Source organism: Cygnus olor, chromosome 9 (assembly GCF_009769625.2).
Source record: "Cygnus olor isolate bCygOlo1 chromosome 9, bCygOlo1.pri.v2, whole genome shotgun sequence".
In the NCBI taxonomy this organism is placed as follows: domain Eukaryota; kingdom Metazoa; phylum Chordata; class Aves; order Anseriformes; family Anatidae; genus Cygnus; species Cygnus olor.
Genome location: NC_049177.1, coordinates 16,523,022 through 16,546,837, shown reverse-complemented (window position 1 = coordinate 16,546,837; position 23,816 = coordinate 16,523,022). Strand labels below are relative to the sequence as shown.

General features: G+C 39.0%; 1 protein-coding gene across 4 annotated transcripts in view; it reads right to left on the bottom strand.

Annotated features, from left to right (window-relative positions):
- The window catches only part of ARMC9 (armadillo repeat containing 9), a 65,504-nt gene that overhangs the window by 4,477 nt on the left and 37,211 nt on the right, over positions 1 to 23,816 (bottom strand). For all 4 annotated transcript variants that reach the window (XM_040567835.1, XM_040567834.1, XM_040567837.1 and 1 more), the window contains 8 exons: positions 22,085 to 22,159; positions 20,898 to 20,988; positions 19,935 to 19,993; positions 14,172 to 14,276; positions 13,276 to 13,391; positions 10,329 to 10,453; positions 6,732 to 6,864; positions 2,252 to 2,424 (listed from right to left, as the gene is read on the bottom strand). In XM_040567835.1, coding sequence (XP_040423769.1) covers positions 2,252 to 2,424; positions 6,732 to 6,864; positions 10,329 to 10,453; positions 13,276 to 13,391; positions 14,172 to 14,276; positions 19,935 to 19,993; positions 20,898 to 20,988; positions 22,085 to 22,159 — 877 coding nt within the window. The remainder of the gene's footprint in view (positions 1 to 2,251; positions 2,425 to 6,731; positions 6,865 to 10,328; positions 10,454 to 13,275; positions 13,392 to 14,171; positions 14,277 to 19,934; positions 19,994 to 20,897; positions 20,989 to 22,084; positions 22,160 to 23,816) is intronic.

Genomic DNA, 23,816 nt, shown 5'->3' with positions numbered 1-23,816 from the left:
GATTTGGGTGCTTAAAGCCTTTCTAAAGTCCTTTAAAAATCAGGTCCTTAACACTAGCCTCTCAATTTTCCAAACCATAAATACTTGTGTGAAAGCCCCTGCAAGATGCAGAGTAACTAATAGGTGCCTTATGACAGCAGACAACACAGAATAGATATACATAGGGTGGATGGCAGCTTGTTTGCAAAACAATTTCTTTGCTATTTCTTGGCAGGAAGATAAGAGTTTAACATTTTTTTTGCTGACTCCAAGTCTGTCTCATGAAACCTGTGGACAGATAGAAAGCAAGTTACCTGGAACCCCAATGAAAAACTCTGGAGAAAAGCTAAATAGACACAAAATAAGATGCAATGTTCCCAGTACACGATGCCTACAGGTACACTGTGAGACAAATCCTATCTAACAAAAGTTAAAAATTAAGAGAGCCCAGGAGTCTGGCCTTACAAGTTACGTACACTGTATCAACAGAGAAACACAAATGACGTAGAACTCTGATTAAACTCTCCTTAAGTTAACCTCAAAATGAGATAGATTATACCCTGTGCCACTGGAAAAGGAACTTAATTCATATCCCTACGAAAGCAACCATACGTGTGTCACATCCTTCACAGGACACAGACACCCAGGAGCGTAAAGCTCTACTGGAGAAACTAGAACATGTGGAAGTTTTTGTGTGCACACATATACTCTCTCCTTTTTAATGCACTAGTGTTTTTGGAAATGAAGCTTAACAGGTAACAGGCACGGACTCTTGGCTGTTAGCATCATGTTCAGCCAGGGCAGAACGGAACTCCTGTCACAGGAAATGTAAAGCATTGATGACAGAGGTAAAACATAGGGCATACGCAGCAAAAGTAACGCTAAAAAAGCTGGCAGTTATTACCTAAGCACGGGACTATTCAAGCAAATACTTGCTAGGTCAAAATCTCCCTTAGTCACTAAGGACATCCTCTATGAAGCCTCACCTGTACTCCCTAAATGAAACCACACAATCTCCTCATACGTACAACCACGTGAAATGACAAAAAGCAAGCAATACTGAAGGCTCAAGAAGCTCCTTCCTGATCTGTTGCTGATTTACTACATTATTTCAGCTCCCTATAAATCATTTTCCTTATCTGTAATTAAAAGTTAATGATAAGCACCCACCTCAAATTCCATGGGCGGGTTTACAAAGTGATATTAGTTTCCTGTTTGTTTTTTTTTTGTTGTTAAATGGTTAAAGGTAACAGTTACAGCTAAAGAGTAATGCTGATGTTACGTTGTGATAATCATCACTAAACTTTTATGATACATTTGGAATATGAACCTATAGCACATTGCTTCTTCCATTTTTATTGCTGCTGGCGCCAGGGATATACCTGAATGCAGCTAGTCCAGCCCCAGGGGTATGTTTGAATCCAGCTTGACCATTCTGCACTCTGGAGAAAAAGCTTATTCACTATTGAAGAATTCATCTTTTTTACCCTTACCTCCCCGCCCTGCCCACCCCTCACCCCCCAAAAAAAAGAAGGAAAAGAGAAAACACAGTTTACACACCCTCCAGATCTCCATACATGCTTACTGTTGTGTAAGCATCTGAGACCAATATTTCCACTTTACTGGGCTTACGCTGGCAGGCCTAAAGCATGCTTCCATCTCTCCCCTCCAACCTCAGGTCCCTGCCTTCCTCTCCTCTGAGCCCATTGCAACCTAGCATTGCTTACACTTCTGCAAGCAACAACACATCCATACGGTTCTCAAATCCAAGTTTCCAGCAGAATGACGACTGCCACAAGCAGCACACCATGCCTGGCAGTCTGCTTGCTAGGCTGCCCTGAGCCCATCTCCTGAACCGTCGGACATCTGGTCTACATTCAGTGGCAGTGTAGACACACCCAGGGATCCAAATTCAAGAACGTTAGACAAGTTATACTGTGAACAAGTGTCTAAAGAAAAGAAGACAGTCTAATGACATCCAGAGAACGTCTAATCTGAGACTAAAAGCTTCCCCCCATACTTCTGAGCCACTTTTCTCCACCCAGAGACAGGAAAAAGCATGTCTCCAACTGTTCACATGACAGTCTGGAAATAGGAGCAGTGTTCAGCAGGATATAATTTCATGGTTGTGCATCCTGCAGATGACAAGTACAATGTCATATACTCCTGGCACATTCGTAGCGTACGACTTCATTCCTGGAGAGCTCCTGCAGAACTCCCTCCTTTCCCATCCCAAGCGCTGACAAGGAGAAGGGTGACTTTTTCCACTTACTCTGTCTGCTCCTTGTGGATGATCCTGAGGAGCTCGGACGGCTTGTCTGCTGGGGACCAGACTGAGAAAACTGCGGGGCAATGGTCGGGATCTTTCCCTTTCTGGGGCTGGCACTTTGCACTTCAGGAGTGCGAGGGATCTTAGGTTTGCTGGTAAAGGCCGAGAAAAACTCGCTGCGGGAGGACATGGAAAGGGTTAGTAATGCACAGAGAAAAACATATGCACAGAAAGTCTGCAACCAAGTGAAACCTGGCATGCTGTCACCACACTTGAATGCCCAAAATTCAGGGTGACTACAAATGGAGAGGAACATGGCACCACAGGTACTGTCTTGGGGCATGTACTCACCACACAGCCTCCCTAAACCTGGCTCTGTGGACCTGTCTATCCTACTCAAACCTGGTTCTTTGGACAACAGGACTGAACAGGTTCAGGTAAGCCCCTGGCAAATAAGTAACAGATGCTTAGCTTGTTTTGTCTAGTTTGTTTTCTATTGTCTTCATCACATACAGACTCATTCAGAGGTACAAAAAGCATATATGAATACATCCTTTTAGGGCACAAACCATTATATACAGGTCACAATATTGACAGACACAGGCATCTTCCCTGGCTCCCAGCTGTGACAAGATTCGTAGATCTCCTAAAGGTCTTTTGTCAGAAGAGCAAAAAGCTCTGATGGCACCTATAAAATAAATTCCCTATGCACATGGGTTCCTTGTTCGTGCTGAGAAGACAAACCAGCTGCTGTTATTTCACAGTCTGCACGTGCTGCAAGAATACAATTATTTAAAATTTAGTCCATAACTGCGTGAGGACACACTGTCCTTCCCTGCCCCTAGCACCAATATATTCTGATATACAAAAAGTGAAGGCCACCAGGAAATAGCAAGTCTTTTGAATAATTTTGAATCTATATTCATGTTGGCTCTAGTGAGTCGATTTTCTCTTAAAAGGAAAAAAGATTAAACTGAAATAACAGCTACATGAAGAAACACATCATATTAAAGGGAAGTAAAAGCAGAGCCAAGGCAAGAGAATCATAAAGGTGCCATCGAAAGGAAAGTGATTAAAATTTTATTTGGAAAGTCCCTGTGTTATTAGCTCCATCAAAAGAACCCTTTGTGACCATCAGAAAGGGTGATTAGAAGGATTTTCAAGACATTTAATCTCTCCCACTCTCCCGGGAATGCTGCTGAGTCAGTGATTAGCCATTCCATTCCCCTGCTTCACCTTGCAGGGAGATCTGTCAGCAAATGTTTCTTTTATATTTTAAGTAGCATTAATTGTCTGCATTTTGCATTTGTATATGTTAACTATTAAGGGCAAAGACACACTAACTCCTTTCCTCAGAGCCATCTCTGCAGCCCTCTACCTATCACTGAGCATGACAAGCATTAAACTTGTAGCATTTCAAAAGAGAAGGTGGCAGATGGCAGCAAAACCAGCAAAACCAAGCCAAGAAAGTAAGATTGGCTAGATTCACCCCAAGCCATGGATCCCAGGTCTATTTAAATGTCTCTCTCCGTAAAATAGTTTCATTGTTATTGCTTGTTTGTCCTTTTATTCACTTAGATTCAAGAGTTGGGTTTTCAATACACTTGTGCCAGTCATGTTAACCTTGTGTGGATTATATGCTGACACAGATGAAAAAGCAAGACCCAACAGCCTCGTAGAAGTATTTGAGCCGTAAATTAGTTTTTTTGTTATTTGGCAATAGATTAAAAAAATTGCATCTGTATTCCTAAGCACTAAAAAGCATTTTTATAGCCATGAATAATCTCAAGAGTTTCACTAGAGTAACCTAGGCAGCTATACACACCTGGGAGACGAAGCCCAGTAACGCAATCAGTCACTGTATTTGACGAAAGAGAAAGAATACATAACAGTCATGTACAATGGCTCACATATTTACAGACTCTCTGGGAAATGATTATATGAAATAAACTGGTAGCAAACGCTGTAAAGTTCAAAAAAAAATCTGCTGGTATTCTGACAGGATGTGTAGGATGTGTCCGTGTATGCAGGTGTCCCAGAATCACTTTCTCTTACAACAATAAAAAAAAGATCAACAGAAAAGAGGTAATCCTCAAAATATCATGAAAATCCTTCTATCTGGCTTCCTTTAGGACTTGGCCCGTTGAAGAAAGAAGCAGCAAAATGTACTGTGGAAAAATGTTCTGTAGTATTTAGTAAAAAAGTTGTTTGTAACAATGTGTGGTAATTTGAGAGCAAGTGTTCTAACAAAAAATAAATCAGAGAAACCTACATTTGCATTGACAAGAAATAAAACTGCTTACTTGGAAAAAATTAAGATAGTTATCAAAAAGTGCACAACAGACTGACACTGAGATCTGAATAATCAACCAAGAGGTGTGAGAAGACTCGACATTCAAATACAAGTTACGGACTGTTTTTTCCAAGACAAACACACTTGTACTTTTGACCAGTTTTACCCGATTATAAGAAAGGTGAGACTATTAGAAACCAAAGAAGGCCCCTATAGAGTTTAATCTCTTTACTATGACGATACTGGTCATAGTCACAATAAAACATAGGGAATTTTTTAAGCAAGCCTCAATTGTAAACTCAAGTCCATTACGTACAAATTTATGCTTGATTAATTACAAGGCATAACAGATCTATATTCTTACATGATCAAAATGCTGCATCGCCATAAATCAGCCTTCCTTTTCTCATACATACCTTTTCTAGGAATGTCTTGGTATTTGCCTAGTAGGAAGGCAGGCAGCTCTTGTGGTAGACATATGACCAAAGCAATGATTTATTCACTCTGTTTTGCAAGCACATTAAAATACACTTCCAGGAAGGAAAAAAAGAAAGAATGAAAAGGCAGGGTCTAGCTATTGCAACACGAGCATATGAACAAAAGACCCCTGACACAGAAAACCCTGTGTTCTACTTGGACTATGAATGGCTACATTCCCACATCCGTAACTCGAGGCTGCTTTGTAAATACAGATTACCGTTTGCATGGTAAGGAAGCATACAATGCACAGATACGATCTCCTTCTGCAATACTGCATCCTTAATTTCAGCTAGGGATCCATCTATTACTGAGGTTTAGATAAACTTGTATTCAGAAAAATTAAAGATTACTAGGGACATACCTTTTAAACAATGGATTATGACTGTAGAGAAGCAAAGCTCTGCACTAAGGTAGGGGACAAGATACTACCTATTTATGATCTCTTGCAAGCAAAAGCCTGAAAAGTAACCTCTCTACATCAGCCAGAGCAAAAAGCAAGCAATTCGGCCATAAAATTGTATTTGCAATTATCTGTTTGTATTTGCAGTATGTGCTTAGCTACTGTTATGTTAGGACAAGCAACACGGAAGTAAAACCAGTAATGCCGGAATAGGGTTATGACTACTACGCACTTCAATTACTTGCCAGTGCTAATTTGTTAACAGTATATAATTTCTCAGATGTCATCATGGAAAGAGCACAATTGGAAAAAAATATATACAAAGGCATCTGTACACCAGAAAGAAACAAAGCTCTAAGCAGAGAATCTAGTTTTCAGAAGTGCTAGAGCTTTAACTGACACAAGTAACTAAACATTTCTGAAAAAAAATCAGACCCATAGAGAGTCTGTAAAACCTTTCCTTTAACACATCTCCACCCATTCTGTGTTTTACTCTTGGAATGTATTTGCTTTTAAAATTTTTCTACACTCACTGTTTAAAACTTGGCCCAATCAAACTACCTTTAGGAAAAAGCTGTTAATGTCTGAAGGACACATGTGGGTCCTGAAAAGCTTTGGTAAATCTTGGTCCAATTCCTAATGAATTACTAGTTCTCACCCAGTATATAACATCACAGTCCTCCATATGAGGAGCTTCACAGAGGACTCAATGCACGAACAGGAGGAGAGCAAGATCTTTCTTCTTCTTTTGACAGATTTTTTTTTCAAGATAAAGTTGAAACCCATTTTTTGGAGAACTTGAAATATTTTAGTTCTTTGTTATACCCACCTAGCAAATCAATCATCAGGGACTCTGGTCAGCTGTGTTAGCAACTCAGCATGTTTAAACACACAAATCCACTTAAATGCTTAATTTCTCTTTTGCATGTTAATTCCTGCCCTGTTCCCAATTGCTGTACCTCCTTCTTTACTGTTCAAATGATTTTTCATGGGGTACCAGTACAGTCATCTACGGAAGCAATCGGGAAGTTTTACTTGCAGGAGACCGGGTTGTGCATACATGTGACGTTCATTAATAACGTCTTGCTTGAGGTTTCTCCTATTCTGGACCAGATGCTTAGAAATTGAACAGCTGCCGCTGGCACTACTAAGGGTATTTTGTTTGGCAAGCACCACCACAGCTGTCTCAGACCAGACTACATCATACATCAAATGACTTCACAGATTGTCTTTACAGCAGCACGGAATTATCTGGTAAGTCCCCTCAGACTCCTCTTGCACTCTTAGATACTCATCTGAATAAATCATACCTATGAGATTGCCCATTTACTTTGTCCTGGGTGAAGTCAGTAGATCGAGAAGACAAGATATTGTCACCACCCGGGATGCTTCGGTCCATTCTGTGGCCTGATGAGAATACTTTGGAGGACTTCGTCTCAATTGCTATTTAAAAAGGAAACACAATTCAGTGAGAAGTTGGCTCTTTACAATTTATTAGAAATACAATCAAGTCATGGCTCCTGTTGTATGAAAGAAAGGTTGAGACAAAAGCAGGCTACTGAGTTACTGTGGCTGAGCTCTTTACAGCTCATCAGCTGAGCCAAGGTAACTGCATGTGTGCGTACTTCTAGCCCTTTGCAATTGCGAAGTAAATCACGCTTGGATCATTTTCAAAGCAGCTATACTCTGCATTCGTCAGTTAAAATATATCAGCTAATAACTGATACCTCATTAAAGCCACAGGAATGCAACCTCTTGCAGTCGTCTGTCCACATCTGTAGCGACAGGCAGACACTGCAGACAAAAAACTGTTTTAAACACCTCTGTCAGAACTGAGGTCTATTCCATTTGCTCAATAAACCTCACTTTTTGCCTTGCGCTGACACCAAAGAGAAGGACAGGCAGCTTGCTGAGAGACACGAAGCTACTGAGATGTGCAAGACCAGTAAGAGCCGAGGCAAAATCCCCAGCTCCATTCCCCCACATTCCTCCCGTGCCTGGGACAGGTTGCCCTCCTGTTTTTATTTGCTCTCACATGCTGAATGGGATACCGATCAGGCCGCTTTCAGACAACCACCTGGCTGCCCAGTTAATGTTCTCTCTGATATTCAGTGGATATGTAAATAAGGTGACCAAGGTTCATCTTTAGTACACAAGCCTTCTATTCACAGGAGACAAAAAAAAGGTCATAATAATCTCTTTACCAAATTGATAAAAAGTGAGGATGGTCCTAGACAGAATCAGAAAAAAATAAGAACGTGACTCAAGAACAGGTGAGTAGATCCAGGTGCAGAAAACATTAAGAACTACTTTCATTTTTAGAAAACAGAAGAAGATAAAGGTTTCTTGAAGACAAGCTTTGCTTGAGACATGTCATTGATGATGCTGACTGTTCACATGAAGCTTTTATTCTTCCCCCCCCCCCCCCCCATCTATTATTATTCATTTCATAACTTGATTGCATGAAACTCTGAAATCTCAAGTATTCATGTGATGTGGGAAAATACATTCTGAAGTGAGCAGGTTTCTGGTGCTGCATGATGACTGTCAGACCAAGCTCAGAATTCAATACACTACATATTCCATTTCACAGCAATGACATTTGCCTGGGCACAATGGGAGCCCCTAGAAGCAGTAAAATTATTTTTACATCTTTCTTACGCAGTGATTCCTGTCTCATCTTAGACGGCACTAGAAGAAAAAGGGCACAGAAGCTTTGTAGAGTAAGAATTTTTTCCTAATTATGGTCTCGGGCTTGTTTTGAATTGTTTTGAATCCAGTGTTTTGAATTCAATCTAAGATTTACAAAAAACACTGCCTTTTGGAAAACAGGGAATGTCCGAAGATCCAGTCCAGGTACAATTACAATGAATGAAGGTCCTGTCACTGAAATGAACAGCCATGGGATCCAGCAGTGCAGTCTCTTCTCCTCTTCATTTCTAAATCTCAAAAGGTAAGATAGTCAAGCATGTATTTCACTGGCTACTTGCAAAAACTGAAAACAAACCTCTGGCAATCCTTCTTCGAGTAACTCAGTGTTGTTTTATAGCCTTGGATCGTGCTAAGAATTCTCTGTCACGCACAAAAATAATTAGTCTTCTTACATGCATAATGAATATAAACTTGCAATATGCTGTATATTCAGACTTCCATTTTTTTCTATGAGAAGGGACAGTATAATCTAGTTCTCTAATATCCATCTGTAGGCAGTTTTGACTGAAAACAGCTAGCAAAATTTTTAGACAGTGGGTACAATCAAAGTTTTGAAAATATGAAAATATTAAAGTTGGCAGCATTTTCTTCAGCACGAAGGCATTAAATCATGATTCTCCACAAAAATGAACAATTCCTTTGTTGCTTGCTCAGATTCCCACTTTAAGCCTCCCCACAAATCTCTACAAGCAAACCATCAGACAGCATCTGTAGCACAGGAAAGGTGACAGAGGTGAGTGAACTTAAGATATTATCAAAATGTGGTTCAGAAGGCATGCTGGGCTCCTGGTGCCTGCATAATACCTTAGAAATTGCATCCAAAGGCAGGTTTTATCTACAGTACATTTTAAAACAGGAAATAGCAGCACATTTGGTACTTGCTTTGCCTAATTTCATTTACAAAGCATGAATACGTACAATCCCTTCTTTAAAATTATTATTCTATACAGAAAAACTGTAAAGTCAGCATGCTTTCATCAGCTCACAGCCTCTGCTCTGAGCTGCTGCCTCTGACCAGCTAATTAATCTCCGTGTGGAACACAATTAGCTATACTTGGCATGCTGCTGTGTAAAGCAAGGTTTGAGGACAGCAGCTCTCTGTTCATGCACAACAGCAAGGACCCAAGTGCCCATCTCAAACAGGAGCTTCATCTGCTTCTCTCATACGCCTTTTATTCAGCATGTTATATTTATCAGCTCTAGGCATTATGCAAGCAGATTCCTGCCTGCAAGATCTTGGTTACTTTTCTCAGAATCCTTTTCATTTCCTCTAGGAAATTTAAAAAACAAGAAGAGAAAGAAAAAAAGTCTTCTATTCCTTTGCTGCTTCAAAGCATATTTTTCAGCAAAGTAAAGGCAGGTTTTTGTCTGAACTTATTAGTAATTCTGTACCGGATATGCTTCAAGATCCTTTATCTAAGATTGCAGAACATTTTGCCTTAAAACCCTAGTTGGAAATGTTAATGAATCCCTGCAAGCAGGTTGAAACTCACATCAGAAGTTCCATGATCCTGTGGATATTGGAAGATCAGGAAAAGTATTTCAGAAGCCTATAACCTTTTAAACTCCAACACATGCTTCTGAATTCTCAAGTCCAGCTGAGTCTGCATTAATTTCAGTTTAAGTTGCAAGGACAGAATCTTTAGCAGCATCACCCACAATGCAGCTACACACACAGGGCTTCCCATCCTCCACAACCCTTTATGGTCTGAATGCAGCTGCAAAACTAAGCAGATAGCTGCAGCTGCCTTCAACTTTAATACAGAGGACCAGCCAATCGAGCCTGCAGGTGCCAGCGGACAGTAATTCATTTAGATCTAAACAAGGGTATATTTGATCAAGTAAGTAGCTTGGCCTGTTGGGAAGTGTACTGTATCTGGGCTGCAGCTCTCTCCCTAGGCAGAGGATATCATGGAGTGAAAGAAAATATATTTTGCATGTCGGAAGCCCTGGGAATGATCCTTGGCCCCACCACAGGAAGGGAGATGGAGCAAGGCTAGTGAGACCGTTAGTATCTGCTGACCACACATCACCTTCTGCAGCCATTTAGCCAGCCGGAGCCAAATGCATGCCCAAGGTCATGCAGACTGCCCCAGGGTCTACAAACAGAGACCCAGTTCCAAGGCTACATTTAAAAAATAATAATAATAATAATCAAGCAATGAGTAATAACACCATTTACGGAATATCCTTACACGAAGAGGAAATGCAGAGGTCAGAAATGCTGGACCTGCTCCCACCACAGACAGGAGGACAACCACTCGGCAGAGACTGCAGTTTCTCGTGCCTATCGTGACAAGAGGCGGTATCGTTTTCTGGCCTGGAAGAGAAAGGAGAATGTATGGTGATGAATGCTCGCAGTCTAAAAAGTTACAAGAAAGCAAATTCTGATTTCTTCTAATTGCCTGTAATAACATCGAAGAAATTAAAACATATATTTTTTCACATTGTAAACTAGTGCCAATGTTATAATTTAACTGCACTGCTGTAGCTCCCCCAAACCAGCTGATGTTACACATATTCGGAATTAACATTTTTTCCTACAGCAATAAAGAGCCAAGGAAAGGAAACCGTAACTCCTTGCAGTCTGAAGACCCAAAATACCAGTAGGACACTTAAAGAAAAGAATATAGTAGTAGGCCTGAAAGGTCTCCAATTCTCAGCTTTTTCAAGGATTTAAGTTTTGCTCCCGAGTATTACGAGGATTTCACTTTACAGAGAGGAACATGCAACACTGGCTTAAAGTAGATAAGAAGTAGAACTGTTGATTTCCCAAGCGAGGTGGATCAATGAGAAACTTAAGCAGCTGAAGGACAGAACAGGGACAAGACTGCTCAGTAATAAGCAACAAAATGCAGCAGAAGCAAGACGGGTGTGAAACGTGTGTGAAAAGAAGTTGGCAGACGCAGCAAGTTTCCCTGCCCAATATCAGGTTAAGGTAATTAGGCTATATTTCTAGTGAGAAAAGATGCATTCCAAGGAGGCAGTTAATGATTTCACAGCTAAGTCAGTTTCTAAGGAAACAGCTAGCAGAATATTGAGTAGCTCAGTCCCTCTTGAGTGATCTCAGCAGTGAGTCTTTAAAGAGGAGGGAAAGGAAAAAAACAGCTTTCCAATGTTTCCTGGCTTTCCCATACAGCAAGAGCTTGTCCATACAGGGATCCCATGACAATTCATCTGAAGTAACCAGAGATTTGTCTGTACTGGAAAGTCGTAGAAAAATGAGCATGGAATATCTGCTTCATGTGCAGTAGCTATTCTGCATTAATTTTCTGTGTGAATACTCCTATTCAGCATTAGAAGCCCCCCCTCACCTTTCTGAGGTATGAACTAACTCAGAGAGACATATTATAGTATCTCCATCAACTGCTTCCTTTTTCACCTTGTTTGAAAAGTGGAATGTGTTACATCAGGTCTTGCAGAAGAACTTCAAACAAGTTACATTCGATTCTGAATGCAGGCATTTACATGTGTTTTTATGCAGTTTAACTTTGGCTGAATCAAAAACTTCAGATGAACTGTCCTGGGTTGTTCCTAGGTAAACAAGCTGTATAGGAGAGCAAGAAGTCTGACGTATTTATACCATTTCATTTGATGCAAACATGAGACACTTAAATAATTTAAAAATTTGAAAGCAATATCTGAACTGGATGTATTTCATATTAGGCAGCCAAGATTTGGTTACTTTTATTGCCCTCCTCTTGCAAGGTTTCCTAATAAAAAATTAGAAAGACAAAGCCACCAAAGCTTATTCTTTTCTGTTGCAAAAGCTAGCTCAAGCATGTTACTATTTACTGCAGTTTTCTTGCACAAATAAATTATATATAAAATGTCAGCTTCTAATTCACAGTGGTATCTCATGCTTCCTACATGGAAGCACCAAACACTCATATAATTTCCACCACTTGGCAAAACTGGAGGGAAATAATTTCCACATGTTCTCACCATGCTAGACTTTTGCTGATGACATTTCTCCTCTCTAGTTTACACAGTAAGGCAATCTGTAAAGAAGGCTTCACCCACCACTTTTCTCAGACCCAAAGCTACTAGAACCACTATGTAGAGAAAGGTGTGTTTTGTTTTGTTTTTTAATCCAGATGATTTATTTTTAATCACACCTGAAGTTGTGTTGCAGAGGCAATAGGCTGCAAAGCTGTCCATAAGGAGATTTAAGTTTTGACACAACAAAGTACCAGTGTCACTCAGCTAATCCCGGGATTTTGTTAAGCAAACATTACCTGCGTAGACGGTGATAAAAAGAGGCATTTGATCACTTCTAGACATTTTTCTGGTACATAAACTGCAGCGCACTACATTGCACCAGGAAAGAAAAGCTATTTCCCCAGGTTTGCCGCTGTTTTTCTGACTTCTCCTTGGCAAGTCACTTCATTGTCACATGCTTGTTTTCCTCTCCACTTAAAAAGTAGGAATGTAATGCTTAAACACTCCCATGGTAACTAAAATCTACTCCTGAAAAATATTTTCTAAGTTTTCTTAATATTACGTAAGGCTACCTTAACAGCCAGAGAGTCAGTCCAGCTCCTCTAGTCTACCACTGAAAAAAAATACCATGCAGTGGAAGTGGGACCTCGAACCTGGTAACACTGACCGCACAATGAACCAACCAAACCAAGAGCAAGGTGTCACAGACTCTCCCATTGGAATTAAAAAAAAAAAAAAAAAAAAAAAAAAAAAAAACAGGAAATCAGACATATTAAGATTCGTCTTTTCCATTTTCTTTTTAGTGTGTTCTTTTATGGGTGGGTAGCATAAGCAAAAAAAGTATATTGCTCTAGACAGATATAACATGAAGATCCCAGTCATTTTACACACTCCATGCAACTTACAAATAGAATATATTGTGAGAAGAAGAAAGAATTATGAACACACAGGATATTACGCAACTTTAAATCAAATTGATCAGTAAACGCTTGTTCAATTATTCAAAGTATGTGGCCTCAGCCAGCAGACCTTTCTCCGCCTACAGCACTCTTATTTCTTCTTTCAAGTGATCTTTAAAGAATGACAATGCCAATGCACTTTCAAGTATGGAGATTTTATTTATCTGGCAGTGGGGTTATTTGTTAGTTCACTTTTTAAGTTAAAAAAAAATCCTGCTTTGCCTCATTTGTTTAGACTTACATTGGGTACGCAGTTCTGTGATAACCTGGTGTCACAGGTCTCTGGAGAGGCTCGTCTATACTCTGATGGACACTGGGAAACAGCTTCTTCTTGGTTTTTGGAGTATGAGTCATTATCTGATACACAGGTAATAAAGAAATTGAAACAAAAAAAGAAACAAATAAAGAGAAGGCAGTGGAAAGATCAGTAACTGGAGCCACTGAAAAAAATTCTGTAGAAACACTGCATCAGCAATTAAGTTGTGTTCCAGTATCAGTACATAAAATTCCATGGAATCATTACAGGTTGTCCCATCACATCTCATCTCATCACTCATTCATCATCACTGTAGCTGAACCCGTGGACTTTGACATCCAGAAGGCATAAAACCATATTTAACTCACATTAATCGCAGCATACTAAGTGGCAGTCGTGATTTCACTTTTTTTTTTTTTAAAAAAAACTTAATGGCTTTTTGATGCTCGAGGTAAGACATGCAGTACTTGATCTAGCACAAAGATTGAAGGAACAGTTAATTTTTCAACTTTTTTTCTCCCCATCAAAATAATTTCAGACCAGCAGAGTGTTTCAGCGTTAAGTTGCTCAGCACTTCCGTTTTGTGTGCCACAGAATCAGTGATCTAGCACTAAAACCCTAAGGCTGTCCTTAGCTTATTACCAAGTCATAGCCTGATTACCTCCCGTGAAGGGGCAACTACCTTTTTCAAACTTATTCTATTTCTGAACTACAGCTAAGAAAACAAATAGTGAAAGATTTGGACTGCTATGCAAGTAGAACCTGGCCTTTCAAACAACTAATTGAAGAAGAAAAGATTTTAGAAGGTGATGAAACCACTGAAATTAAACACTTAACCCAGTAAATTCATTTATTTCAGGATCGTACTAACTGGTACTCACTCCCAAGTACTCAGTTGTCAGCAGCTTCTCTCCTGTAAGTTCTCCCAGCTGAGGTTGTAAAATCTCGTCTTTGTCCAGATCAGCTTCCATGATGTCATGGTCTTCCTGCAACAGCAACACACGTTATCTGAGCCCATGTTCCAAGGATGTTTGCATTTCAAATTTAGTTCTCGCCTCAGTAGTCACTTAGATGATATCTACTTTCCAGGTAAATGACTTAGTACTGCATGTGTAAATTGTAATGTGCAGGCAATTTCTATCAAAAAAAAGCAGACAGAGAAAAAACTCACCTAAGCTTTTGATACAAACAGAAACTACAGAATCCTGAGAGAAGGAAATGCTTCTTTCTCTATGAATCCTTCTCCAGAACGCACAGCATGAATTTCAAAAGTTGTTCTTCAAATTTCCGAGCTCAAATAATTATTCCTTGCTAAACTTAATAAAGGCTCAGGAAAAATCTCAGAAATTAGTGTTTTTGTGGAACACCACATTCTAGTCTGAGGAGATGCAATGCTCCATCTTTAACAAGCAGCTGGTGTGAAGTTTGGAGTTTTAGTTTTTGCAGATCTAGTCATACAGATAACCTAGTCATGCAATACAGCCTGAAAAAAGCAACCTGATAGAGTTTCTCAGCCACACTGGAGGCTGAGAAAAGGCTTTTTTTTTTTTTTTTAAAGTCAATTCTAAAACAAAAACATAAAAGAAAGTTATCTTTCAAGCAAATAGAATGACAGAAAACTTGTATGGATCTTGTTATGAATCAGTATCATGTGACAATAATAAAAGCATAAATTAAGATTAGATGATTACAACTAGTAGAAAAAATAAAGTAACCACACATTAAAACAATTCAAAGTCTTTCCTGAACACAATGCTAGCATTCTATTAGATCAAAATGCCCACGTATATGTATTCAGCACTTTTTCCTACACCTTAACAAAAACACTCAAGTAATTTATTGCTGCTTATTCCCCAAGAGGGGAGCAAAAGCATTTTATTACTCATTTTCAAGAAACGGGAGGCATAATTTTTAATCACTCGAGACAAAAATTCCTTATGGCTGGGCATACAAAGCTCCTCTGAGGGCAGCGGTTCCTTAAAGGTGAGATCACAGGCAGCCATCTGAAAGCAGATGTTTCTGGAGCAATGTGAAGCAGCAACAGCAGCAACTCAGCTTTGCACAGAATCTTTAAAATTCACAATTCAGGGCTGCTACAAAATTCTTGGAATCAGTACTTTAGGATACCAATATATTGACAATCCTCTGCTGAGTTTATTTCACACACGCAAAAAGTAATCAACTTCTCAAGTGAGAAGTATCCAGAATTCACTCTCTCATGTCTATTTCTAGTAGAACTGTGGTGATTCGGCTTTCATACAAGCCAAGCAGTATTAAAGTTTGAGGGACTCCTCCAACAAACCAAAAGTAGTCATACATGACAGTATTTTTGCTTGTATTTTGCCCTTGGAAAGCGTTCTCTTCCAAGCTGCCCATGATAACCTAGATAAGAACCACCCCACATGTAGTAAAGAAAACAGATTGCGACAGTAAATGTAAGTGACTAAGAAAAAGTAAATGACTCGTTAGAGTAAGGTATATATAAAAGTAATGTAGAAAGCCTGATAAAAATGCCATTAAAAACAATGATCACTGATATCCTAGGTGAACTTTAGAGACATTAGATGTCTGTGTATGAACAACAGCGTTCCGAGGTTTAGAGCAATTTTTTCTTTATTTTTTCTGTATATGGATTTAATAAAAAAAAAATAGTTTTTACGTGTACTTTTGAGATAACAGATTGTTAATCCCCTTCATCCTCCTAAAGATGCATTCTCCTGACACTCAGCCATAGAAGACAAGGCTGTACAGGACCTCAGGGAGATGTTCCATCCGCCTTTCTCTCCAAGGATATGTTACAACCAGCTGGGAAGCTGGGTAGGTGTGAAAAGTAACCCAGATAATGGAAAAAACACAAACACTTGTAAACTAGCCAACAATCATCTGTATCAAGCAAAACAAGAACAAAAAACACTCCAAACTCCACAATATACCGTACTTGGACTTTTTTTTTTTTTTTAAAAAAAAAAAAGCAAAGTTGAGCTTTATAAATAGTCTAGTGGGGATTTTCATCCAGCTACCACGCGTGCATGATGTATTTAGCTTTTCTTCACAGATCTCCTCGGTCTCCCCAGGTTCCACCTCACCCAATATGCTGGTTAAGGGATTCTGCCGCACAGAGAACGGCAGTTTCTGGTTCCTGGAAAGTACCTCCCCCTGCCAACCTTGCTCTCTGACATTATTTATCATAACAGGTAACTGACCCTGAACGTTTCCCTCCTCTAGCTCCTCCTTGCACAGAAGGAAAGCTTTGACATATGTACCATCATCTTTCCATCACTGCAACACCACAACTGGTGCCCCATTCACCACTGTAGCAGATGTTGGCAGCAAACTCCTTTAATGCAATGGCTCAAAGCCTCGTGATTAAGCTTTTTCCTTTGATGTACCCTTCATCTGAAGTATATTTTCACACTGGAGTTTACTGATTTTATTGCCAGGTGCTGAGTGACGGTGACATCACAGTGTGTTTGATAAATGGTCACTGTACAGTTATCTAACGTACCTCAAACTTGTAAGTAAACTTCTGAGCTAGAGCTATGATATCACATATTTACTTTTACAGACAGCTTTTTAAGAAGGTCCAAGTCAAATAAAAAAGCAAATATAAAGATTAAATATTAAATATAAAATACGTTAGTATTTAACAGAACAGTCAAAAAATATTAAGCACCAGAAATTATGCATTGTAACTGCGGCTCTCAACACATGCCAGACAGCTCATATAACAAAGCGGGCATATACTCTGGAAACCAGTGCATCCCGAGCTCGACATAAATCAATTTAAAGCTCGGCAGACAAACCTTAAAGCCATTTTTTTTCTGAGTAATACTACACAGAAATTTTTCATATATGCTCTGATGTCACATACTACAGAATCTTAAATTTCCAAGCGTGTGACGTTCTCTTAGAAATCTCAGACTCATCCTCCAACAAGCTCAACCACATCTTGGCGGCAGTGTTTAGGAGAAAGTAGTCATCACCACAAGGTCTGTTCGAAGCCAGAAGAGAATTCAACAACTCTAAATTAATCACAGGCAAAAGGAAAAAAAACATGAAAGGTAATAGTAACAGCATGGGGACTCTTCACATGCTTTTGGAAACAAGAAAAGCTGGGGTAAAAACTGCAAATTAAGAGTCTGCAGGAAAGACTCATTTTGTTAAGTTGTGATGGTATAAGTGTTGGTGCCGAGTAAACCAGCAACAAATTATGATATCAGCAGGCAGTCTGAATGCATGTCACTAAATTGTCGATAAATGGACATCTACTGAAATATATTGTCCGTAGTAGCTTTTAAGCATTACGTCAAGGCAAGGCTTCCAACAAAGTCTTTCAAAACTTTGTGCTGCCAGATCACAGCACCAGATGTTATCACAGAACTCCGAAGTACAACAATTCACAGCATTTCCAAAATACAAAAGGGCCTCGAGCACTGAGGCAGTGAGTCAACAGATCTTTGCTTAGTTAAGAAAGTAACAACATTATGAGTTTTGTAGAGCCTTTTGTTGCCACAGTTTGTATATTTTGCTTTCTGGAAGACCGACAGACCAGCCCTACATGGAACAGAACAGAATTACAGCTCCCAGAAGCAGTTAGGATGTAGGACTTGCCACATCAATGTTATACTAGAAGTAGTTGTAAAATTGCCTGAATTAAGAGTTTTTCCTTTTCCTTTTAATATAATCACAAAGCTAATGTAAACCCGAAACCAGGCACTTCTCTGTTTCAAGAGGTTATTGTTATATTTGAGTAAAATAAGGACTGACAGAAGCCTGTTACACATTTCATATACAATTGATCTGACCTAGAGCCTTGGCTGGGATTGTGAGCAGCAGTGACTCATCTAGAGGACATGACTGAATAGGAGAAATCATCTTTTCATTCCCAAGAGCAGCAGGAAAAAATAAAAATAAAAAACACAATAAAAGTATGCAACACCATCATACAATTTAAAGCCACACCTTTCACGAATGATCTCCTAAACTCTGTGCTTTCACAACAGATCACAATAACCTTCAAATAAGTATACTGGAGTTCAAGGGTAGATATCACGACTTTGGATACTCACAATACATCTTAGACACTCAAAGCCTTGGGACACCAGTTAAAAGGTGTTAAGCAGTACATTAAACAAAAGCAAGATTTATTAATTAATCCCTGGAAAGACCACCTTGCACATAAAGCATTGGTTTTGGTCTAGAGTTGTGGAAAGAAAAGATTACTGAAAACACATTTCAGAACTGCAGGAGATGATACAATTATAATAAACCAATCCTACTAGAAAAAAAAAAAAAAGTTTGCTGAACCCCTTCAGAAGAAAAGAGCTGACTGTAAACGAAAGCTTCCATACAGCTGTAAAGTTAGAATTTCTAGATAGCTGTAAAATGAGGGAAAGGCACAAAGGATAATCTGGTCTAGGCTTCTCCCAGCCTATTGTGCCACAACACAAAACAGCTAAAGAATGCAAAACACAAAATGTTTCTGGACACTGCCAAGCAAAGGCTGGATCCTGCAAAGTGCTACGCTTCACGGTGGCTACAAGTGCACCACACCTTTTACAACTGGGATATTTGCATATTTTTCTGTTTTCACAATGTAAAAGATTCAAAGTTCACTTGAAAATACACTCAGTCAACCTGCAGCAGCAGGGCAAGTTTTGGGTTCAGCAGCGTCATCACTCTTCCTGAGCATTAACATGCAACAAGCTAGCAAACACAGACACAACAGGCTTACTGAATTTTACACATCTTATTCTTCGTAACATCACCAGTGAAGACTGTGTTGAAAATTTATTTCACATTGTTTACACCTTACTTTGATGGTTAATTTAAATCACAGAATCACAGGATCACTGGGGTTTAAAGGGACCATTTCAGACCACCTAGTCTGACTTCCCTGCCACGGGATCATGGCAAATAAACTAATTACACTATGTGCGGTCTACACCTGGAATCCTACTACCCTAGGCAAACAACTTCTTCAAAAATGCTGAAGTAAAACCATCAGTATAAAAAATGTTTGTTAACAGAGTTGGAAATATACAGCTAACCAGTTTACACTATTGTGCTGTTTCTGATACTTGCTATCTTTTTTTTTTTGTTTCTTCTCATGGCAGTTATTTTCAAATTTGAAATTACTGTTTTCCTTCATCGTAAACAATTTATTAAATATATTTCAAAGTTTCTAAACAGCAAAAAGAAGTCACACATTAAACGGATAATGATACCTTTAGAAAAAGTAACAATATTTTAAAAACTATTCTGGTGATATACTAGATCATTTGCTTCCTTCGTTTTTGATTGTTGAAATAAGTCTGTTTGAAAGCAATATTTCTACTGCTACAGTAAGTGCTCATCTCTTTACTTATTTCCAGGTATAAACCTTTATTTATCACAGAGGAGGTGACTTGTCAAAATAAAAGTGTAGGACTTCAAATAGACTAAAGGTAACGTAAACGGACCCAATTTTCTTGTTAATATTACCATGGTAATTAGATAAATTTTAAGTAAACAACAAAAACAACCAAAGAAAAAAAAAAGAATACCTTAATGCAATAAACAAGCTCTGGTTTATTGACATAAATACTTTTTGTCTAGAGGACTAAGGATTTTTCTAAAAGGTTCCAGAGGGCCTTTATACTTACTTCCTCATCCTCTTCTTCCTCTTCATCATCAGACACGGTGCTGTCATTTAATGGCTCTTCTAGAAAGAAGCAAAATGAAACCCTGTAAGAATACACGTCTAACTTAAAAGAATCTTTAGTTATTGCCCCTCTTTAAGAACGGTCAGATTTAGCTTGCTTCTCTTATAGACGCACCACTCTTCTCAAGACAACTATTGGAACTATTTGCTCCTATAAAGCATGCTAGAAACCACTAAAGCCAATTCATATCCATGAAAAAAGGCAGAAACAGAAACGCTCAGGAATGGTTCTTTTCTAATAAATCCCACTACGATGCCTCAGTGTATTTACTGAGGAGACTTGAATGAGAGTGTGTGCTTGCAAATTTGTTTTTTCAATTAACTTTTAATAAAAGATTCTACTTCTCTCTACAAGCCCTTCATTATTATACTGTCTGCAAGCAAAAAGATTTTTTTTTTTAGCTTTTGTGCAACATAGTGGAATACTGAACATCAATACAAATTAAAAAAGAAACACACAATAAACCCCCCAAAGTCAGCAGTGTAACATTAATAACAATCGCAGATAACTGAGCTATGCTCCTCTACAGAGTGAGAGGTGAGCAGAGACTTACATAGTCACCAAATCCTGCTTTACAAATTGTATCACCTGCTTATTTTTGCAGTTGACACTGGTCTCTCGTTACTGTGAGGGCACCGGCATGAAAGAAAACAGTCAAAGTCATTCTGTTTACAGTCCCAAAACTTTAGGAGTGAGACCTACACAGCCTTTTCTTTCTTTATAAATGTTAACACAAAAACCAATTTTAAAACATATCAAATCCTGACATTCACTATTCACCCTCTCTCAGGGCATCACATTATTGTAGTTCTATGAGAGTTTCAATGCCAAATAAAAACATGAGCCTTCTTCTGACTTCTGTGAAAGATGTACAGCTCAGATAGCTGCATTTGTTCCTCTGACCTGAATTGAGCTGCTTGATAATAAATTCAATCTGCCGGATCATCTCTGCATTTCCTTCCTTGATAAAGCAGCGCAGAATTTCTTCCATTCCCTGGATGGAGTGGAAAACATTGCTAGATTAGTGTTTCATGTGACCACACTGACAGAGCACTGTCAGCTAAAATATCACCGTTTTCTTGGGAAGAATATAGGCAGTGTGAAACAAACCACTGTGTCCAGCAATAAACATTCCTTTTTGTCCATACACTTCCCAAAGGCAAAAGAAGTGGGATGTGTACATTGCTTCTAGATTTAGATATGGAAGTATCCATGATGAGCAGCAAATTTTAATAGATCTGCTGCTTCCACCTTCTCAACTCAGTTGTCAACACAGGAGTCAAGAGAAAATGGCAAATTTGCCTTCACAGAGACAACTGTGAAAGATTCAGAGAAGGAAAGCAAAAGGCAGGACCATCTTTGACCTTCTCTAAATTCAGTTTCTTTCTTTGCGGTCCCTTATAGGCCTGATGTTGTGCCTTTAATCATTTAAGATGACATTCAATCCTTTGTGTTCTGTTAGGTAAAACATCTGACAACAATTATGTCCGTAAAACTTTCTAGGTTAGTCCTTAAGATACAAAGATACACTGCTGGCCCTGGAATAGCTTCATCAAACCCAAGTCAAAACACTTCTGTTACCATTAGACTAGCTTTCACCTGAGATTAGTTCCTAGTTCTGTGAAAACCTTCCTGCCCTCCCCAGCTAACCATGTCTAGACCAGACAGGAAAAAAAAAAAAAAAAACAGCAAGAAGAACACTTATCCCCTTAGCTCACTTGTGCAGAATTAGTTAACTCAGGGAAGGACATAAATAGCAGGTCAGATGAAAGCATCTTCTGAGCCACTTCCAATCTATGCAATGCTACATGGACAACTGTTCTAAAATAACATCTTTCATTTATAAATTAAATAGCATCCTTTATGCTGCTGGGGCTTCGCCTTTAGGAAAAGGCTAGCAAATATGACAAAAATGTTCAAGACATACATTTATACCTGTTTGTATAAAAAGGTGGAGGGCCTCCTGTGGATTCCCTTCTCAAAATGCTATGCCTATGACAATCCTGCTGCACACCACTCAACAGATACCCACACACGTCATCTTCAGCAGATGAAGTGATCTTTGTGCTAAGCAAAGCAGTACTTCTTACCATTGCTCTGGCTTCTTCTCGGACAGAAGGGATGGCAAGAATGCTATACAGTGCTCCATTCACGTATGGTTGTATCTAAGAGGAAGAAATACTTGCCAGTAGTCAGACCACTAAGAAAAACTCTGACATTCAGCCAAGTAGAATATAACCAAAATTTAAGAGTGAAGGAACAGAACCAACTATGTTCAGAGAGTTTAATCAGGCTAGCCTGCACTTGCAAGAATTCCCACTTGGTAAGCAGTGATTTTCTGGGAGGACGCAAGTACACTGTGACATGATTGAGCTAAACCAGTACTGCTGTGTGTTGACATTCCCCATCCCTTTTTTGAAAATGTGTTCTTGCAAACTGACCTAGCCCATGGCCAAAAAAAAAGAGAGAGAGAAACAGAAAAATGAGGTTAGTTTCTGACGAGCACTAGTGGCAGTACAAAAAATAGGAAAGGACAAACAACTGGGACAAGACAATGTCAGCATGAACACAGGTTTTGAGCGCTGCAGCCTTAAGCAGGATGATAAAAGCTGTAGCAACCTAAAAGATTCTCCCACTCAGCTGCCTATTACTGTCCCCAAGCAGAGGCAAAAAGACCCCTTGGTAATATGGTTAGTGAAAAGCACCAGATATGTCAAACTACCTTTACTAGCACTTATGTGACCCTTTGTGTTGGCCAGTTACTGTTGGAGCACTAAGACCTCTGACTGTATTTTGGAAAAATGAACAGTGAGCTAGGCTGTGAGCAGAGGAAACAAGGAAAGATAAGGGATTAGTATTTACACAAGGACTCTACAGCTTCTTACAAAGTTCTCTTGGCACCCAAGAGAGCTGCCTTGTACCTTTGATTGCAATACCAAAACTTTTATCAGTTGCACTGGTACAAACCAAGTCCTAAGAATCCATCCTATAAAAGAAATTTCAAGGTCATTCTAAGGCACAGACTTCAACTGTATCAGTGTTTTCTAAATATTTCAGTCCAGGAACTGGAATGTTACTTTGTACTACTATGTATTGTATTAATTTTCTCATTCATAAAAAAACTAACGAAACAGTTCAATAAAGATATGACAAAATTCATCTTAATTAAAACAGCGTCAGTACAGAACTGATCTGTGCCCTCTGACGAATTCATGAAACCTGGTGCTAATAGTTCATTGAAACATTCACTATTTTCAGCTTAAGTGATAAACAAAAAAAGCCTCTTGATGATCCAATCATTAGATACAAACATGGACCCCAGAGTTTATATTTTGTTTTTACTAGATGTCCCAAAATGCCTTGCATAATCAACAAGGAATCGATCTAGAGTATCCTGGTACACTCCCTCTCTCTGATTTCAATTTCATAAAAATATTTGTCTGCATTTTCTCCTCCCTTCAGTTCTAGCAAATGGTTAAAAGAAGTGCTCCTCTGCAGAGAGAGTTGAAGCAATGCTTTTATATAAAAGACAAATTTTATCAGAGTGACATGTTGAAAACATTAGGTGGACATAAACTACCATCTTTAATGCTTTCCAATACATGTCTGTCTGGAGACAGAAAAGAAGCTTGAACCACAAGACAGTTAAGAGGCAGGTTACACGAAGTGGCAGACAAAAAGATATTCGGGCTTGAATGCCACAGGTGTACCGCTTATAATGTTCTTTAAATTAGTAGCAGATTTGCTTCTTTGTACCCAATGTTTTACATAATGTCTTGCACGGCAGCTCATGAAGTAGTAAAGACTGAGAGGATTTGGTGT